Source organism: Terrapene carolina, unplaced genomic scaffold, assembly GCF_002925995.2.
Source record: "Terrapene carolina triunguis isolate 2854851 unplaced genomic scaffold, T_m_triunguis-2.0 Scaffold131, whole genome shotgun sequence".
Lineage (NCBI taxonomy): Eukaryota > Metazoa > Chordata > Testudines > Emydidae > Terrapene > Terrapene triunguis.
In genome coordinates this window covers 3771622-3791895 of record NW_020664482.1, presented here as the reverse complement: position 1 = coordinate 3791895, position 20274 = coordinate 3771622, and the positions used below count along the sequence as shown (strand labels likewise).

Genomic DNA, 20274 nt, shown 5'->3' with positions numbered 1-20274 from the left:
GCTACCCCCTGCCTGCACACAGCCCTTAGGTACCTGCGCCCTAAGCTGTCTTCAAACTTTTTGAAATTCTCACATAACCTTGGAGTTATAATTTTTGGGTGCAGACATGTGGGTGGGCTGCTGAAGTGAGTCGGGGGGAAGGTGACACTCCCTCCCTGGACCGCAGGCTCCCCCCCCCCCCCCCCCAATAGAAGTCAAATTACATCTATGCCCAAGGCCCCTGCCCCAAGCCCCCACCCCCGCTTGGCCCTGGAGTTTTTATAGCCTGTCGAGGGGGGCCTCAGAGAGCAAAAGGTTGAGACCCCTGCCCTAGGTCGCACCGCCTTGGGAAGTGGTTGGGAAGAGAAGATAGCAATTAAATAAGCAGAGTTTAGCGTAATAAGCAGAAGTCTCGGCTGGCCTTCTCTTAAAACACACAGTAGCTTTCTCCCTTCGTTAAACCCTGAATACTGCAGACATGAAAAAGAAGAAAAATTTTGTTTACATTAAAGACATTAAAAAAAAAAAAAAGTTTGACTCAAAATGAGGTCACAGTCCTGGGAACAAAAGTCCATCCTCTGACTGCAGTAATAAATCAGGTCAGACTAGGAGTCCGTTAGAATCTAAGATCAGTGTAGACATGGGTCACAGCAATCAAGGGGAGTTTAGGGGTTTCAGTCTTTATAGGGGCGGCAGAGCTGAAAGTAAGGATTTGAGAATCTCTCAGGGGAGCTGTAGTTTCTCTTAAGGAGAAGGATAACTCCAGCAGGAGTGGAAATGGAAGGGGAATCTCTTTATACACCTATCTTAGTTATTCAAGACCTGATTCAGTGGACGCAAAGATATCTGGCTTCAACAGGCTAGCACAGGTTTTTGAAACCCTTAAGAAGTCCCTTGTGGGCTCCGCTGCTTTTTTGACTCACTGAATTTGCTTCCTTAAATAGGCACCGGAATAGAGTGATTCTGTCATATGCTTAATGCAGTTAACCTTTTATTTCTTTCTCTGATGTCAGTGCTATTGTCATGCAAATATATGCAGTCGCCTAATGAGCAGTCGAATCTGGGCAGCATGGCAGGATAAGTGCAGAGCGGCCCATTCCTTACGCTTGAGGAACTAAAGCCTTTCTCATTAGCTGTCAAATTAACAGGTGCTAAGTGTTACCCAACCCGTGCCCTTGCTTGCTGTGCTAACAGCATACACAGGGGTGGCAGGTTTGTATAATTTTTGGTGGTGCCTAGAACAGGTCCAAGTCTCCCCCTCCCCCTTGTAAGCCGATATATATATATATATATTTAATAATGTAAAAATGGACTGGAAACAGTAAGCGTTTAACAGTTTCCTTATATTGCACAATGTGGGGGGTGAGGGCTGTGGGGTGGGGCTGGGGATGAGGGGTTTGGGGTGTGGGAGGGGGCTCGGGGCTAGGGCAGAGGGTTGGGATGCGGGGGCGAGGGCTGCGGGGTGGGGCCGGGGATGAGGGGTTTGGGAGAGGGCTCAGGGCTAGGGCAGAGGGTTGGGATGCGGGGGCGAGGGCTGCGGGGTGGGGCCGGGGTTGAGGGGTTTGGGAGGGGGCTCAGGGCTGGGGCAGAGGGTTGAGGTGCGGGCGGTGAGGGCTCTGGTTGGGGATGTGGGCTGTGGGGTGGGGCCAGGGATAAGGAGTTTGGGGTGTAGGCAGGCTGCCTCTCTAGGGTGGGACCAGCGAGGAGAACTCCCCCCAGCCCTCTCCCCCCTGGCAGCACACTCACCCCGCACCACTGTCACTGCACGTGCTCCTAGGGCCCCTCTCAGGGCCAGGGGGTTACACTTCCCTGGAGCATGAAATCCTCATTCAAAAACAAGAGTCACAAGAGTTCAGAGGGAAAACCCACAGTCAACAAACTTTTCCCCACCCTCAACTCTGGAGAGAGATTATGGAGGGGGGCGTGAAATGGGGGAGAGAGACTTGACGCTGCACCCCGGGAGCTGGCTCGGGGGCGGAGGGGCGGAGGAGAAGCGATGAAGTTGTTTGCAGCGAGGAGACAGGAAAACAGCCTGAGTGCTCCCCCCAAAGTGGAGATGGGGAGGAGGCAGCAGGGGGGTGGGGGGTGGAGTGCCCTGGCGACAGCCGCAAAGAAGGGAAACTAGCAAAAGAAAAGCGGAGGAGAGGAAGGGAGAGAAAAAGCCCAAAGCAGCTGAGCAGCCACCTGGGGCTCCCTGAGCTGCTGCAGTCACTCGCTCACTCCTCTGAACCCCCACCCAAACCCTCAGCCACTGCCTTTTGTAGCCAGCAGCGGCTGGCGAGGGAGCGCGGCGCGGCGCAGAGCGGCAGCGCAGCCGCCCGCTGCCCAGGCAGGGACGCTCCGGGGGAGGCGTGCGGGGTGGCAGGTGGGCCAGGGGAGAGACCCGGCCCTGAACATTGGTGGAGCCGGGCCCCCGGGCCCTGAATATTGCTGGAGCACGGGCCCATATAACTCGCCGCCCCTGAGCGTACAGTCCAATGTAAGGGAGCCAGAGAACACTCTGAGGAGTCCTTGTGGCTCCTTAGAGACCAACAAACGTACTTGGGCATAAACTTTCGTGGGCTAGAACCCACTTCATCAGATGCATGGAGGGGAAAATACAGGAGCAGGTATAAATACATGAAAGGATGGGAGTTGCCTTACCAAGTGTGAGGTCAGTCTAACGAGATAAATCAATTAACAGCCGGATACCAAGGGAGGAAAAATAACTTTTGAAGTGGTAATGAGTGGCCCATTACAGACAGTTGACAAGAAGGCGTGATTAACAGTAGGGAGAAATTAGTATGGGGGAAATTATGTTTAGGTTTTGTAATGACCCAGCCAGGCCCAGTCTTTATTCAGGCCTAATCTGATGGTGTCCAGTTTGAAAATTAATTCCAGTTCTGCAGCTTCACGTTGGAGCTCCTCGTTGTTTTTGCTGATCCAGACTAACACGGCTACCCCTCTGAAACTAGGGTACGTCAACCCTGCAGCCGGGAGTGTGCCTCTGCTCGGGCTAGCATGCTAAAAATAGCCGTGTGGTGTTGCGGGCTAGCCTAGGCTAGTGTTGCGGGCTAGCCACCCAAGGAGGGCCCCAGTAGATTGGGCAGGTTTGTATTAGCTGGCTAGTCCGTGCCACTGCCTGTGCCGTGACATCCACGCTGAAATAAGAGACTGCAGGCTCATAACAGTGTATCTGGCCCCAGGAAAGGACTAGATCAGAGGTGGGCAAACTACGGCCCATAGGCCACATCCTGCTCACGGGACTGTCCTGCCCAGCCCCTGAGCTCCTGGCCCGGGAGGCTCGCCCCCAGTCCCTCCCCTTCCGTTCCCCCTGCCCCACAGCCTCAGCTCACTGTGCCGGCGGCGCGATGCTCTGGGCGGCGGGGCTCTGAGCTCCTGGGGCAGCACAGCTGCAGAGCCGTGGCCTGACCCGGTGCTCCGTGCTGTGTGGTGGCATGGCTGGCTCCGGCTGCCTATCCTGGTGCTCCGGCCGCCGCGGCTGTAGCGCCGCCAGCTACCGGTGCTCCAGGCAGCGCGGTAAGGGGGCAGGGAGCAGGAGGGGTTGGATAGAGGGCAGGGGAGTTCGGGGTGGTGGTCAGGGGGTGGAGGTGTGGATAGGGGTCAGGGCAGTCAGAGGGCGGGGAACAGGAGGATTAAATGGGGGCAGGGGTCCCGGGGGGAAGTCAGGAATGAGAGGAGGGACTGGATGGGGCAACGCGGGGGCAGTCAGGAGTGGGGGTTCTGGGGGTGGTCAGGGGACAGAGAGCGGGGGTGTGTGTGGATGGAGCGGGGGGGATGGGGCAGGAGTCCCGGGGGGGGCATCAGGGGGTGAGAAGCAGGGGAGGTTGGATGGGGGGGGGCGGGCCACGCCTGGCTGTTTGGGGAAGCACACCCTCCCCTAACCGACCCTCCATACAATTTCAGAAACCCGATGTGGCCCTCAGACCAAAAAGTTTGCCCGCCCCTGGACTAGATACTGCTCGCTCAGGGACTGATCCGGCTCCCACTGAAATCACTAATAAAATGGCTTCAAAAGAGAAGGATCACATCCTTGTAGCATAACCTGTAGTAGAAGGGGAAAACTAACCTAGAAACTCCCTGAATTGCTTCCCGGTGCTGCCTATGAAATCTCCTCTGGAAGGAGAGGGGTAAATCCGAAAGCTCCTCATGCTGTTTGCAGGATAGTCCCACTTTGCCAGGGAAAAGATGTACCATCAGTATGTGGCACAATGGGGCTCTATTCTTTGTTGAGGGTCCCTAGGCACTACCCTAATAAATGCAATAAAAACGTGATTGCCTTCAAGCTGCTCCATTTGGGAAGAACATATTTACTCCTCCTTCTGAGTCCCTCCTCTCTTAAAACTTCTCTGCTTTTTATTCCCTCCTCCCCTTTTCTCTGGTTAGCTGCAAAGTGTCTACTTTGCATGAAGGGTGCTATATAAAAATGAATTGCATGGTAATATTTCCTCCCATTAAGTACCCGTCTAGTCCCACTTCAGTCTGTAGGAGGTTTTAAAGCTGTGTTGATGATCTACAGGGTAACCTAGTCTGTGATCGCCACTGACTTGCTGTAGCACATGATGGTAGCATGTATTAGGAGTGATTGTGTGAGGTGGCATGACACCAGCTGTGTTATTCCAAGCATTTGTGTTTCCATGCATTTGACATGGTTCGTGTTGCATTATTTAAGCCCAATGTATTATTGAACATTTATTCCTAGGCGTGAAGACGAGGTCACTTCCTCTGATTCCTGATTCTGTGTCCAATGTTTAGGCTACTGTCTCTTATGTAATCTGTGCAGTGATGTCTGCATCACTGCAATTGCAGTGCACTGAAGTTTGTTAGTAACATTTGAGAGTCAATTAATGGGGAATTCCAGTGACATGTTTGTAGAAGACAATATTTGGATTATCCCACTCAGTTTGTTCCTTCTGCTCTAGTGCTCAGTGCGAGAAGAACAATCGTTAGTTAATAATGGTGTGCTTCTTAAAATAAAGCATTATACATTCATTTTTATGCCCATAATCATATTTCTGTCAAGGGGGGAAGACTGGGGAACATCTGCCTACCTCATCTTCATGACAAAATATATATATATATAATGATTACAAGCATATAATATGAACGTTAGCCCTAGTGTTTATTCACTTCTGTTAATCAGTATTCGTTTGAGAGCGTGCCATGCAGTTTGTGGAGAGCAATGCAATCACTTGAGTAGTATGGTAGATTTAAATCAGTAATAAAAGCTCTGGGGAAATTAACAAGACAAAACATTAACCACAGACTAAACATTAACATATATTAGCATTTTTATTACACCTGTAGAAATGTTAAATGTGCTTGGTTACTACTATTAAAAAGTTTATGTTCTATGCCACATAATTTCAATGTTATATTTTGTTTTAAGACATTTGGAGTTTAATTAATCTGATTTCTATGGCAGCGTTTGAGTAATAGACATCAGGTTCACTTTTATGTTAACTTTAAACGTAAGGAACATACTTGTTTTGTGTTTATAATGCTAATAATACATCTAACATTTAATAAAGTAGGTCGCTAAAACCGGGGGGAGGCGAGGGAAGGTCTCTTGTTTTATTGAAATCCTTTGGACTTCTGACAAAATTGGATTTCTAACAGCAAGAAAATAAACAGTAGTCTGAGGGCAATGAATCCAGTTCTATAAATACAGCACATTTTTCTTGAGGTCTGTGCCAGTCAGTTATGTGTGTAGCAGAATTCTCTATCAAATCATCCTTCAAGATACTGTATTCAAATCAGTTACAATGGTTAATTGCTTTTCATTTTAATGTGCAGTTTCTCCCAGAAGAAACTCAGAAATAGGTATAAAATGACATATGTGAACTTGAGAACAGAGAAGATTGCAGGAGGTAATCTTTAAAAATGAGGCCATTCCCTTGAGGAATAAAACCCTGTACCTTCATGGAAAAGAATCTATAAGCAGGAGAAATTCATACAGAAGACAAATGGAAACTCCATGTAAAGTTTAAGCAAAGGTCAAATGTTGCAAGTTATTCTTTAGAGCAAAGTGAAACTCGTGGTCTGAATAAAAAGGTAAAACATCAAACATCTAACAATCCACTCATTTCAATTCCAGGGGAAAGTTGATTATTTTTTTTAAAAATAGCTTCTAGAAAATTACTTTTAAAATGCACTTACTCTAAAGCAAATCTCTCAATGGCTTTAGGAGTTACACGTGTATTGTTTTATAATGATTTCCTTATAAAATGTGCTTGGTTTATGAGTAAGAAGACTCCCCCCCCCCCCTCCCCCCTCCCAAACTACCGGCTCTTGACATGTCCTGTGATCTGAAAGTCAAGCTGGGTTCTCTGTGGTCATGCACTATGGGACCAATCCAGAGCTGATTGAAGTCAATGGGAGTCTTTCCACTGAATTCAGTGGACTTTGGATCAAGCCCGATCAGCAGAAATAAAGATTCTGCCCCTGGAAGTTAGTCAACAATCCATTACTGTATTGATGATGCCTGGATCCAGAACACAATGCATTTCTGGGCAGATACAAGAGGTCAGAGCTCTTGTACATCTGAGAAATCTGGAACCTTTCAACAAAGGGGGTTGAAAGTCTCTGGAAACTGAATACGGGTGAGAGAAACTTCTCTGAACAAAAGAATGTAGTTTGGTAAGTTGAGTTTTAGTCTTAGGCTACGTCTACGCTTAAAAAGCTATAGAGCTGCACCGTGTCAGTGTGGACACGACACTCACCACACCAACGGGAGAGGTTGTTCCATCACTGTAGTTAATCCATCTCCCGGAGAAGCAATAGCTAGGTCGATGGAAAATCTTCCGTTGACCTAGTCCTGTCAACAGTGTGGCTAGGTTGTTACAGCTACATCTTGTGGGTGTGTGTTTTTCACACCCCTGCAAGACGTAGCTATGCTGAGGTAAGTTTTCAGTGTAGACCAGCCTTTAGAGGCGTGTTTTTACTTTTGTTTGTTTGTAATCATTTCTGTCCGTATTCCTTTTACTTGGTATCACAAATACCTGTATCCCTTTGTTAATCAACGTGTTTTAATTTTACCGCAAACCAGCTCGTTGCTTTGATTGAAGGTGAGGGTTGGTCAACCCCAGTTAAGTTAATAAACTGCTGTGTAATGTCTACTGAAAGGAGCAGCAAACTTGGTAAGTTTTTGTGGGTACTATGGTAAGAGGGGCTTGACCACTGCAGAGAAACACGTTTTGGGGAAGAACTCAGGACTGGGCGGATGCTGGTGTTACCCTGCAAAGTGAAGCCAGGGTGAAGTCAGGGGGCTGTGAGCAGGCTGTTGGCATCAGGCTCTTAGCCAAAGCTGCACAGCCCAATGGCTCCCAGGGTGCATGGTGACACAACCACTTGCTGTTCTGGGATAAACCCCAAAGCATTGCAGCCAGGGAAGTGCAGGGGTTCCTCTGAGGGGGAAGTCAGTAGCTGATGGGTACCTAGCATACTGCATGAAGACAAGGGACGAGAATGTTTGGGACGTGACCAGACCCTGTGAGGCTCACAGTCCACGGTAGAACTAGTTTTCCAAAAAAAACCATTCATATGCAGCCATGACCGGCACCATCCTCCTTTACTCAGGTTTCACAAAAAGTGGCCCCTCTCTCTGCAAATACTTGTAAAGAAGTTTTCTGCTGTACTAGTTTGTATTTTCCTTAAGGTCAACAGGAGGGGAACAGAACATTCAAATTCAGCTTGCTCTGCCACTTGTTTGTAGAGCTTGTCTACAGGGATACTTGAGAACATAAGAACGGATGTATGGTGTCAGACCAATGGTCCGTGTAGCCCAGTATTCTGTTTTCTGACAGTGGCCAGTGCCAGACTCTTCAGAGGGAATGAACAGAACAGGGCTATTATTGAGTGATCCAGTCCTGGCTTCTGGTAGTCAGGGGCTTAGGGACACCTTGAGCATGGGGTTGTGTCTGACCATCTTAGCTAATAGCCATTGATGGCCCTATCCTCCATGAACTTATCTAATTCTTTTTTGAACTCACTCAGGCTTTTGGCCTTCACAGCATCCCCTGGCAACGAGTTGCACAGGTTGACTGTGTGTTGTATGAAGAAGTACTTCCATATGTTTATTTTAAACCTGCTGCCTGTTAATTTCATTGAGTGGCCCCTGGTTCTTGTGTTGTGTTATTTTTGGTGACCTTCCCTGTATGTTTTCCAATTCTAATACATCTTTTTGAGACGAGGTGACCAGAACTGCACGCAGTATTCAAGATGTGGGCATACCATGGATTTATATAGAGGCATTATGATATTTTCTATCCATTTCCTAGTGGTTCCTAATATTATGATACCTTTTTTGACTGCCACTGCACATTGCGTGGATGTTTTCAGAGAACTATCTGCAGTGACTCCAGGATCTCTTTCTTGAGTGGTATCAGCTCATTTAGACCCCAACATTTTGTATATAGAGTTGGGATATTTTTTCCCAGTGTGTCTTACTTGATATTTATCAACACTAAATTTTATCTGCCATTTTGTTGCCCAGTTACGCAGTTTAATGAGGCTCGTTTGTAAATCTTCGCAGTCAGCTTTAGACTTAACTATCTTGAGTAATTTTGATTGTCTGCAAACTCTATCACCTGACTGTTTACCCCCTTTTCCAGATCATTTATGAATATGTTGAACAGTACCGGTCCCACTACAGATCCTGGAGGGACCCCGCTATTTACTTCTTTCCATTGTGAAAACTGACCATGGATTCCTACCCGTTTCTTTTTTGTCTCTTAACCAGTAACTGATCCATGAGAGAACCTTCCCTCTCATCCCAATTTGCCCAAGAGCCTTTGGTATGGAACCTTATCTGAAAGTCCAAGTGCACTATATCAGCTGGCTCACCCTTGTCCACATGCTTATTGACACCCTCTAATAGATTGGTGAGGCATGATTTCCCTTTACAAAAGCCATGTTGGCTCTTCCCCAACTTAGTGCACGGCAAACTGGGGAGTGAATCTATAGTGCACTAGCCTGCCGCGCGCTAGCCTGCTACACTCTTACTGGCCTTGTGGATCCCGCTTCTATACGCTGAAAGTGCCAGACAGCAGTATGTCAACGTCCAAAGTGCACTAGGGAACTTTTAGTGTGTGGTAGCAGGGTCCACGCGGCTGGTTAGCACGTGGCAAGCTAGTGAGCTGTAGATTCACATCCTGGCTTGCTATGCTCAATGTCTCTGGGTAGACAAGCCCTAAGAAGAAGCGTTAACTTGAGGGATGCAGCTGTATTCAGGCTTTATCTACACTGGTGTTTAGGATTTGATTCCCCACTACCCCCGCACTCTGGTGTATCTGCCGCTGTGCAAACCTCTAATGTAAACCCACTGCACTGATGTAGTTTGCCTCACTTTCTAACTTTCTCCTATGCACGAGCTGCCCCATAATAGGTTTCACCCCAGTGCAGCACATGTACACTAGAGGTTTGCCGCAATGCAGTTATATGAAGGTAGCTTTGCTCATGCAGAACAACCCCAGTGTAGATAAAGCCTAAGACACCTGCAGGTGCCTGGCCCCTTCTTTCTTTGAAGTGCTCTCCTGGATGATGCCGTTGGCACCACCCCCCTTCATTATGCTTCAGCGTGTTTTTATCAAGTCCTTGATCCAGCCTTATTCATGTCAGGATCAATAGTGTTCACGGACTTAAAGACCAGAGCTGCAAAAGGAGAGGGAATTGCACAGTGTCAGTGAAAAATCAAAGTTAAGTCCTCACAAATGACTGCTTAAAATACCTGACCTTTACCTGCTCCTCTTCTTTGCTTTAAATCCCTTACTGTCGGTGCAGGGATAGTGGTGGATCTTCCATATTTTGTTAAATGATGTACCACATTGCATTACACGGGCACGGGTATGACAGTATATCCGTATTGTCCCCTTCTTTCACTTTTCTGCCCACTGCTGTTGAGCAAAATAACTGTTTTGAAATGTTTGTTCTGCATGTGGCTCTGCAGGGAAATATACACCGTGTGTAAAAGAGAAGAGAGAGTGTGCTGCCAGAATGGCTAACTCGCTATTTTATTGTAAGTCTTCTAATATTGATTGCTTTCATAAAGCCCCATCTCCTGGAGTCATGTGATTATGTGAGAATCTCAGCTTTTTTTAAATTGTTTTTAGCCTTCATGCTTGTAGAGAAAAACTTGAAAATGTGAACCCAAAAGGCTCCAAATCCAGAAGACAAATAAAAAAAACCCAAATGCATTACTTTAAAAAAAACCACATGATTTTTAAGCCAGTCTCACGATTTCCTGGGGGGCTGACACATTATTTTTGAGCACGTGGGACTTGGCAAGGCTGGAAAGGAAGCAGCTCGAAGAGTGAAAATAGGAAAAAGTTAAGGACCAAAGAAGCAATGCTCCGAGAGCAACAGCAGCTGTGGAAAGAACGATGTCAGAAATGGGAGCAACAGCTGCAGAAAAGGCACCCGCGACAGCATGTCATCCCAGTACGGCTTAAACCAACAATTAAGAATCCAGGCTCATGACGTTCCTGGGCGGTTTATCTCTTTCTCGTTATTGTATTGCAGCCTGGGCAAACAAACTGTGCTGCTCTTGATAATGAAAGAGGTGACGTTACTAATTTATTTACCAAAGGAAATGTAGGATGTAATAGAATGGAATTAATCTCTTCTCCACCTTACTCATCAGATGGCGGTGGCACCAGGCAGTGGGTGTGCTTTTAGCCTCGAGCTTGTTGCTAACTGGTAGTTTAGCGGGCTAGCTTAGTTCACTGCAGTGGGAAGATAAATTAGGCAGTCCTAAGACTATAGATTTAAGAGCCTAACTGCAGGCCCCCAGCTGCCCTTGGAAATAGGATTTGCTAATAGTTTAAGTGCTAACACAATCTGAACTTGAGTGACATTCACCCACTGTCACCCTCTCAGGAGCAGCTGGATAGGGAAGGCCTGGAGAACAGGGGGGGTGTCACAAAATCAATGGAGTCAGCATGTTGTCTCCATGAATGAACCTGGGGAACTCTTGCACAATAAGTAACACGTTCTGATTGAGAGGCAAGTCCGCTGATGTAAACAAGGAGAACACAGGGTCAGGGCTAAATGAAGTTGGAATAGGAAAGCAATCTATTACTGTCCTGTCGTTCTCCCACCGAGGGCTAAGGAACAGATCTCCGTAGGTGCCGTTTTACAGCAGTCCACGCTCTGACGGGAGGATCTACACCGCAGAATGCATACAACTGCAGGGCAGCTGGTTCTGTGCTTACCGAGCAGCGAGAGTAGCTGCTTTCTTGAGGGGAGAACTGGGGAGGGAGGTCGATTTGTGGAAACCGAAACGGTTCCGGAGAAAGGCTCAGTTTCGAGTCATCTCCTGATTAGAAAAATGTTTGGGGGCGGAGGGAAAGGTTTCTAATTGTCCAAACATCCTGTATTGACGTTTTCAAACCAAAGTTTCATTTTTCAATTTTAAATGACTTTTCATTTTGAAATTTAATTAATTTATACTAAAAAAGGTAAAAAATCAAAATGGAAGCAAAACGTTGAAAAGACGTTTTAATCGACCTGATCGGAATTTTGTTTCTGAACGATCAGTTCATGTAAATGTTTGAGATTTCAACTTTTCATCCTGGGTCCGAATGAGGGGGGAAAAAATCAAAATCTCAACCTTTCATGGGATGGGAAAATCATGTCCTCCCTAGCTCTACTTGAGAGCACGTGAGGCACCTCACTTTCTTTTCTTGCTACTTGCCCGGTTAACAAATCAATGTCTGATGAGCTAATTTGTGATGTTAACACAAGAGTTTGTGCGGTATTATTTGCCTGCAGCCGCATTGTTTAATGTATTTACGGTACCAACTGGTTTTATTGGTCAGCATATGAAATACAAACTGAGCTCTGATCTCAGACTCCTGTTCCATGGACTTTGGTCCTCTGCAGAGGTGCAGGGGAATCGGGTTGCAGAATCAGGCCTTCAGGTTGTATGCTGATGTGAGGAAAACCCTCACTCAGTGGCCACTTCAGACACTGGGGAGTTGATGTATATGCAGTTGCATCAGAGAAGTGGAGATGCCCCACCTTTTAGTCTGCAGTGGTACTGTAGAGTTTTACTGCTGATCATGCTACAGAAATTTCTATCACCAGAGGCTGACAAATTCAAAGCACCAGCACATGTACCAGTTCTTTTCACCTGTCATAAACTCTTCTAGTCTATGTAATTTGCTTTTCTCTATCTTTTACGAAATAATTTTTTCAAGTATTCAACCCAGTCCAAACTGCTGCAGTCAGTCTGTCACACATGAAACCCATTATCTCTCCAGATGCATTCTTTAGCTGGTATCTTCTTGCATTGGTGGACAGGTCTGCATTATCAAACAAGTCAAGCTTATGACCGCCTGGAAACCAAGCAGTCAGAGAGCAGCAGATGCTGTTCTGTGGTTTTCATCTCTAGTTATTTCCAGGGCCGCCCGGGGGGGGCGGGGGGGGAGTGGGGGCAAGTGGGGCAATTTGCCCCAGGCCCTGCAGGGGCCCCCACGAGAATATAGTATTCTATAGTATTGCAACTTTTTTTTATGGAAGGGGCCCCCGAAATTGCTTTGCCCCAGGCCCCCTGAATCCTCTGGGCGGCCCTGGTTATTTCTGGCCACTTTTTCCGTACCATAATTCTGTCCCATAGGCAGCAATAGGCTAAAATTAGGCATTGTGGCTCTGTGGTTCCTAAGATTGGCTGTAGAATAGTTTTAAATGGAAACTTTCCATTGTTGCATCCCCGCAAAGTTAGCATGTAATCTGTACTAGTTGCAAAATCTGCAGGCAGATTATTAGCAACACTGTGACTAAATGAGTCAGATAACTCATTGGTTTGCCACGAGTCTTGCACTATTTGGTGCTGTACTTAAAGTCCCACCTCCTGGAGTCTAGTGATTACATGCCAATTTCTGCTTATTTTTTATTTGTAAATAAATGAAAGTTTCTGTCCCTAATGGCTGTAGGGGATTGTTTAAAAGCATGAATCCTAAAGGCTCTCAAACCAGAAGACTAGTAAACAGAACCTGAAATATTTTTTTTTTTTTTTAAATCTCAGGATTTTTAAGCCAGTCTCATGTTTTATTTGGAGCCTGACTTGTGATTGTTGAATGCTTCAGATTGCCAATACTGTAATGTCCATTGCGTGAGCCAGGGTGGATGCCGGGGGCCCTTCCCCCTCTGCTGCGCTGATCCCATATAAAATAGAGCATTTCTGGTGTAAACGCCTAAGAGCGCAAGCTGTAGGTGTGCTTTCCAGGGGTGTTCATGTGAGTAACAAGCGAGCCCAGCCACAGTGAATCCATTTCTTCAATCGGAGTGAATGTTTGTGGGGAAACTCTGTGGTGTTCCCTCAGCTCTGGTAACAAGCCCGTTGGCTCTTGCATGCCCTCGTCTGGCCAGGGCTCTCCAGAGCATCCCGAAGAGTGAAATCCACCCTTTCCCTCTCCGATCCCACTCAAACTCTGCTTTGAGGGCATAAGTGAGCTTTCAGGGAAGCACAGGCCTTCCACACAGAGGTGAAGTGATCAAAGAGGGCATACGGTCTCATGGGTAGTGGTTACCGATTGTGACAGGAAAACAAAATGATCTTTTTAAAGGGGTTGACAACCAGAAATATTTAGTTCTTCTTTAACTCTGCCCTGATATCTGTATCTTATGTTGCTCTGACTTTCAAAAAGAAAGCGTTGAGGAACTTCTGAAGCACCACGGCTGATAACCCAGAGAATATTTAACCTGTCAGTTTGGAATTCTGCCAGGAAAAGCTTACAGCTCAGGGTTTTGACAGGTGATTGCTCTCTCTGCATTGCCTTCGATCCCACAAGACTGGTACCCTTACAAGAGCACTCTGTGATCTTTACAATTCTCTTTTATGAGCTTGTTTCAATCTTGGAGCAAAACATATTTGCAAGATTGGAGCGTTGTCCAGATGAACTAGTTTAAAAAAAACTAGCCTCAAAGGGCCAGATCCTCAGCATACCTCTGTTAGCTTTAACACTGAGTTACACCAGCTGAGGATCTGGCCCGGAAAGGTCAGTAAAAACACCTTGCTCTTGGAAAACAGAGCTTTATATTTCTGACCAGGAACTTCTGTAGAGGCACAAAACGCACAATCCTTCGACTTTTCCCTTCAAGCTCATTCATCGTTTGAGAAAAAGCCTTTGTTACTATGTGAGAACCAGGAATAGGTTGAGTCCAGCCTCCCCAGTGGAAGAAATTGGTTGACATACTCGAGTTATTCTGCTCCAAGTTCTTTTGCTTTACAAGTTGCCCCCACAAATTCCTCTGAGGTAATGCAATGGGTAACATTTTCAAGAATACGTAAGTGACTTGGGAGCCTACATCTGATTTTCACAAGTGTGACATAGGCCCAGATTTTTAAAGGTATTTAGGCACCTAACTCCTTATTGACTCCCAAGTCACTTCGTAAATGTGACTCTGGCTCCCAAGTCACTAAGGCACTTTTGAAAATTTTACCCTGTATCTTTATTGTGCTATTTTTAAAAAAGTATTCGTGTGGTGGAAAGTACATCTCTTAGCCTTTTGTTTCTAGCGTGTTGCATGTTGCATATTAGCTCATCATGCTTTTGTGTTGCTTTTTCAGATTAGCAAATTCTGTGGCCATTCTCAACAGAGACAGTATAGATCAGCTCATGACCCCGAAGACCTTTTCATTGACAAGAAAGTACGGAAGGTGGCTCACACAGAACACAAGGAAACCCTGTCCAGTCGGAGAAGGTGAGACTGTTTTGACTCTGAGTATACATGGCTGCTGTGTTTATGAGTCAGTAAACTACTCTGATGTAAAACTCTGCAATATACCCATGTGGGTGAGGGTTACATGTTTTCACGGCAATTGTATAAATGTCAATGTGTTTTTCTTTTAAGCATAAAACTGTCTCCTGATTCCCATCTTTGATATTCCAGGGGGCTGTATGAAACGCTGTTTTTAAAGGTTGCCAAGGCAGGTGTTAACCTTAGCCTGAAGCATGGCACACAAGGTTTCCAACCTTGTAGTATGGAGGGATTTTTTTTTTTACCCAACACCTTTAAAACATCAAGGAATGTTCACAGCAGTTTCTAAGCGTTTGAAAATCAGAGCAGACGTCTGTGTCCATGGCATGGCACCCAGCACTTGTTCCAGCTAGGTTTAACTCAGTAAATAGAAGCTGTAATTTAGTGGGATCATATTGGTATGAAGGGGAAAAACTCTTTTCCCTCTCATTGATTTTTAAAGCAGACTAGGAGCGTGCGTGCACACTTATTTATTTAACAGCTGCAGAAATGAAATGAGAAAATTTGATTTTTTTTGTAAACGTGGAAACGCTCAAAGATGACATGGACAAAGTCACCTGTAAATATTTACGGGGCCAAATTCTCATTGTGCTTTCAGTCGGGCCGCACCAGGGTGGAGTGAGAGGAGACTGCTTGTAAGTGTGTTATAAGCATCTCTGTTCCTCCATTATCTTCCCGTGTCAGCAGACTGCACAGGCTCTGGAAGTGATGCATTATTGTCATTTGAAGAGTATGGGATTTGGTGAAACCCACTGCAACGTACTTAGGCCTTTAAGAGAGCCTGTACATACTGACATTGGAAGTGTTTCTCTCCTCCACTTTGCCACTGATGTTTCCCATCCTCCTGCTGTGAGGAGAGGATCACTTGCAGCTTCAGCCGACAGAAAACATTATTCCTTCCTGCTGGACCTGATACCTAACGCTCCCTCGGTCTACAATAACGTGATGGGAGCTGCTTTCAGGACAGGACCTCGTAGGAAATTGATGGCTACAAGATGAAAAATCGTCCTGGTTACACAAGAGGGGAAATGAAAAGGAAGGAGGGATGAAAGATTCTGGAACAAATGATCAAACAATCTGTCTGTAAGCACCTAGAGCAGTGGTTCCCAAACTTTAACAACCTGTGAACCCCTTTCACTAAAATGTCAAGTCTCGCGAACCCCCTCCTAAAAATGAATCTTTCCGGGGATTTTCTCCTTTACCTGAGTATGAAATATAAAAGTAGTGATCTGGGAAATATAAAATTTGTTTTTATGACATGCTTACACACTATTTATTATGAATTATTATTGATAATTACAGTATTTTTATTACATTATGAAAACAGCAACACTCTTCCAAGTTCTCACTTTTGCAGCTTGTATCACTTTGAATAAGCCTGTTCTAGGACAAGACTCCTATGTTTCATCAAGCAGTATCAGATGTGAAACAGCATGAAGGTCTTGAGCAGTTCAGACAAACAACGCACGTTACAACAAAGCTTAAACTTGTTCTTCATAATAATTTTAAAAAGAATACTAGCTGCCTATTTAATTTTAAAAACGGCAAAAAATATCCACCTCCTTTTCCATTTCTTATAAGGAGTCTTGAAGTTTAAATCTCCTCAGTGTGATAGATATGCTTGTTTTGATCTGCTTAGCTCTTGGAAGTCCAAGGCTCCGGGCTGCTAGACCCCTGCTGTCTGGGGTCCCTAGGGACAGCTCTGTTCGCCATTAGGGAATTTTTTCCCGAGAACCCCCTGTAACATTTTGCGAACCCCCAGGGGTTCACGAACCCCAGTTTGGGAACCACTGACCTAGAGGATAATCAGGTGATAAGGTATAGCCAACATGGATCTGTCAAGAACAAATCATGTCAGACCAACCTAATTCCTTCTTTGACAGAGTTACTGGCCTAGTGGGTGGGGGGAAGCAGTAGATGTGATATATCTTGATTTTAGTAAGGCTTTTGACACAGAGCCATGAGACAGTCTCACAAGCAACCTAGGGTAACGAAGTCTACATGAAATTATTATAAGGTCAGTGCATAACTGGTTGAAAACCGTACTCAAAGAATAATTATCAATGGTTCGCTGTCAAACTGGAAGGATGTAAGTAGTGGGGTCCTGCAGGGATCTCTCTTGGGTCCAGTACTATTCAATATTTTAATTAATGACTTGGATAATGGAGTGGAGAGTATGCTTATAAAATTTCCAGATTTCACCAAACTGGGAGGGATTGTAAACACTTTGGAGGACAGGATTAGAATTCAAAACAACCTTGACAAATTGGAGAATTGGTCTGAAATCAACAAGATGAAATTCAATGAAGACTAGTGCAATGTACTTCACTTAGGACGGAAAAATCAAATGAACAACTACAAAATGTGGAGTAACTGGCTGAGCAGTTACAGAAAAGGAATTGGGGATTATAGCGGATTTCAAATTGAATATGAGACAACAATGTGAGGCAATGGTGAAGAAGGCTATCATCATTCGGGGGTGTATTAAAACGAGCATCATATGTAAGACATGGGAGGTCATTGTCCCACCCTGCTCAATACTGGGGAGGCCTTGGCTGGAGTATTGTGTCCAGTTCTGGGTGCCGTGATTTATGAAACATGTGGACAAATTAGTGAGAGTCGTATAATTTAAGGCCAGAAAGAACCACCAGATGATCTCGTTAGACCTTCTGCATAACAGCCAGCATAGAACAAAGTATTCCAGCCCCCAGGACATTAGACTATTATGTGCCAAAGAAGAGCAACAAACCAGATAAAAGTTTTAGCAAACCTGACCTGTGAGGCATGTTTAGTTTTGAGAAAAGAAAACCGAGAAGAAATGTGAGAAGTGTCTTCAAACATGCTAACGGCTGTTATAAAGAGGATGGTGATCAATTGTTCTCCATATCCACTGAAGGTAGTACGAGAATTATGGGTGTAATCCAGGAGCGCTGGAAGCTCCCTAGAAGTGGGGGGGGGAGCCACTGATGCCTAAACTATGTCCCCGCCCCCTATTCCACTCCTTCCCCTTGAGTCCCACCCCCCTCTCACTCTTCTCCACCCCATCCCCCGTTGCTCACCCTTAAGGCAGGTAAAATGTGATGGAGTCACGTGGCCCCCTGTTCCAGTGTCCCTTGCTTAATCTGCAGGAAGGGAGATATAGAAGAGATATCGGGGGAAAGCTTTCTGGCTATAAGGGTACTTTGGTTCTGGAATAGGCTTCCAAGGGTGTCAGGGATGGTCTAGGTTTACTTGGTCCTGTCTCCACACAAGAGGCTGGCCTAGATGAAATTTTGAGGTCCCTTCCAGCCCTACATTTCTATGGTTCTGTGAAACTGAATAGTGTGGGAAACAAGTAAAAAGAAAGGGGAGACGGAAAAGGAGAAAAGAATGAGGGAAACCCAAGTAGGTAAGAAAATTCATCCCGCTGGAAATGGTGCAAGTCTTTGGTCCATCTCTGTCTCCAGAAGGGTAAGTCTAGGTCTAGGGAAGTAACAGAGACTAAACCACCTGACCAGAGTTAGAAAAACTGGGGGTGGGGAGGAGAAAGGAACGAAATGAAAACTGGGGAAAGTCGAGTAGAATCAATGGGGAAGCAGGGTTGGCATGGGGGTTAGATGCACTGTAGTGCCCTGCACCTTGCCATGGACCTTGGGCGAAGGTTTCCGAAGTAACTAGTGATCTATGTCCCTCAATTTTTTGGGTTCCCACCTTCAGGCACCTTAAATGGGTCTTGTATTCGGAGGGTGAGTGCTCCGCATCAGTCGTGCCATAGGGAGCCATGTAGGTGCAATGTAAGATGAGGGCTGTCCTTCTCAAGGGGCAGCAATTCAGCACAGAAACGCCAGGAGAAGAACCTTGACTTATTTTGGGCTCCTGGATGGCCCCATGAAGAAAATAAAGCCCCCCAAGAAATGCATTAAGAACAAATGGCGACCACAAAATACTCTCGTGCCTGCCGAAAGTGAAGACCTAAATCATCCCGTGTATTTTTGCAGGGAAAGATGCTCAGGCCGTGTGATGTGTTTTTAATGACATTAGCAAGGCTTTTCTCTTTAACTAAAGCTTGTTTATTGGTGGAGATGAGGAGATAAATAGCACTGACATCTTTCAATAGCCAGAAAAGCTGCATTATGTTACTCCTCATCAATACTGTAGGGGAAGAAAAGGAATCATCTTCTGCTCTATCTCTGTTAGCTATAGAGGCTGTGTGCACAGGCTGTGTGAATCTGATTAGGGGTGAAAAGCTGTATGCCTTATTAAAAATAAAGAAACAAAAAATGAAGGCTCTTTTTGATAGCATCCAGACATCTTTCTCTTTGTTTTGTCTGCCCCCAGCTGGGTGGTTTGTAGCTCACAGCTAATCTCTGTAACAGCTTACTTCAGTCTGAAGTGGATTCACTGCTTTTCAAATAAGGAGTGGTAAGTGCCAAAAGGCAGACGGTACCAGTCCAGGGACGATTGACATTGCACGAGTGCCCGCAGGCTCCAGGCAGGTTCAGAGGCGCTCGGTGCCGTACAGACACGCACAAGAAGATAATCCCTGCTCCCAAGTCGACGACATGCTTACAGATCAGGAGACGGCCAAAATACAAGGGGGAGGAGAAGGGTCGGAGGAAGGGCACCATCTGGTCTGATGCACACGCCTTGTGGTTCAACAATATTGATGCAAGGTATCGAGCAAATCTCCGCATCCCCCCTTCCTTATGGAGCTTAGATCTCCACCCCCTCACCCGGCCCATTAAAAGAGCGCTCCTGCAACCCCCAACCCCATTGCTTTATAGGCTATGCTCTGGTTGTATTTCATGCATTTTGCCTTGATTTGTTTTAGTTATTTTCCATTTGTTTTCTTTTACCCCCACTCCCCCCCCCCCCCCCGGTTAAACACACTCACTGCTCGGCCCTGTTCTCCTGCCACCCTGCGACGACCCCTCGGTCCCAGCCTTCAGTCCAGAGTCAAAGGTGCACTTTGTGGATGATCCCTAGGGAGCAAGCGGGAGAGGGGAGGAGGGAGGCGACAGAGATGGTCACAAAGTACCCCAGAGCCTAGGGGATGGTGTGCTGCTCTGGGAGCCAAGAGGCCTTGAGTCCAAGTAATATTCTTGTGCCCTTCACAGCTCAGCACAGAAGAATTTTGCACAACAGCTGCTTGGTGTCCCTATTTTGTCCCCATAAAGGAGACAACCCTAAGCTGAGAGCAGCTGAACATCCTGTTTGGTCTCCCCTGGCTGCATGTCCAGCAGCTGCCAGAGTCTTCTGTGGTTCAGACCCCTTCTCGAGGCGTGATGGTGCTGGGGCTCCTGCTCCACATTGCTCGGTTGTAGGCTAGCTGCCTGGATCAAGTGACCTGAGGGTCCAGGGGCATGAACAGGGGCTCTGCCCAGTTCACGTCCACCCCACCTTCTGCATCTCTGGCGACAGCTGGTCTCCTTCTTCCCTCCTGGAGAAAAATGTATACGCTGCTGGCCTCTTCGATTGCAGGAAGCAGATGGGACTCGGACCTGTATCTGCAAATCTCTCACAGTTATACATGTGCAGAGGCCAACAGGCTTTTGC

The 20274-nt window shown here is 46.2% G+C and overlaps 1 protein-coding gene across 1 annotated transcript in view; it reads left to right on the top strand.

The window, feature by feature from the left end:
* Nucleotides 1-20274, top strand: part of GPC3 (glypican 3) — a 253518-nt gene that overhangs the window by 142381 nt on the left and 90863 nt on the right. Inside the window, exon 4 of the mRNA XM_026653014.2 lies at nucleotides 14549-14682. Coding sequence (XP_026508799.1) covers nucleotides 14549-14682 — 134 coding nt within the window. The remainder of the gene's footprint in view (nucleotides 1-14548; nucleotides 14683-20274) is intronic.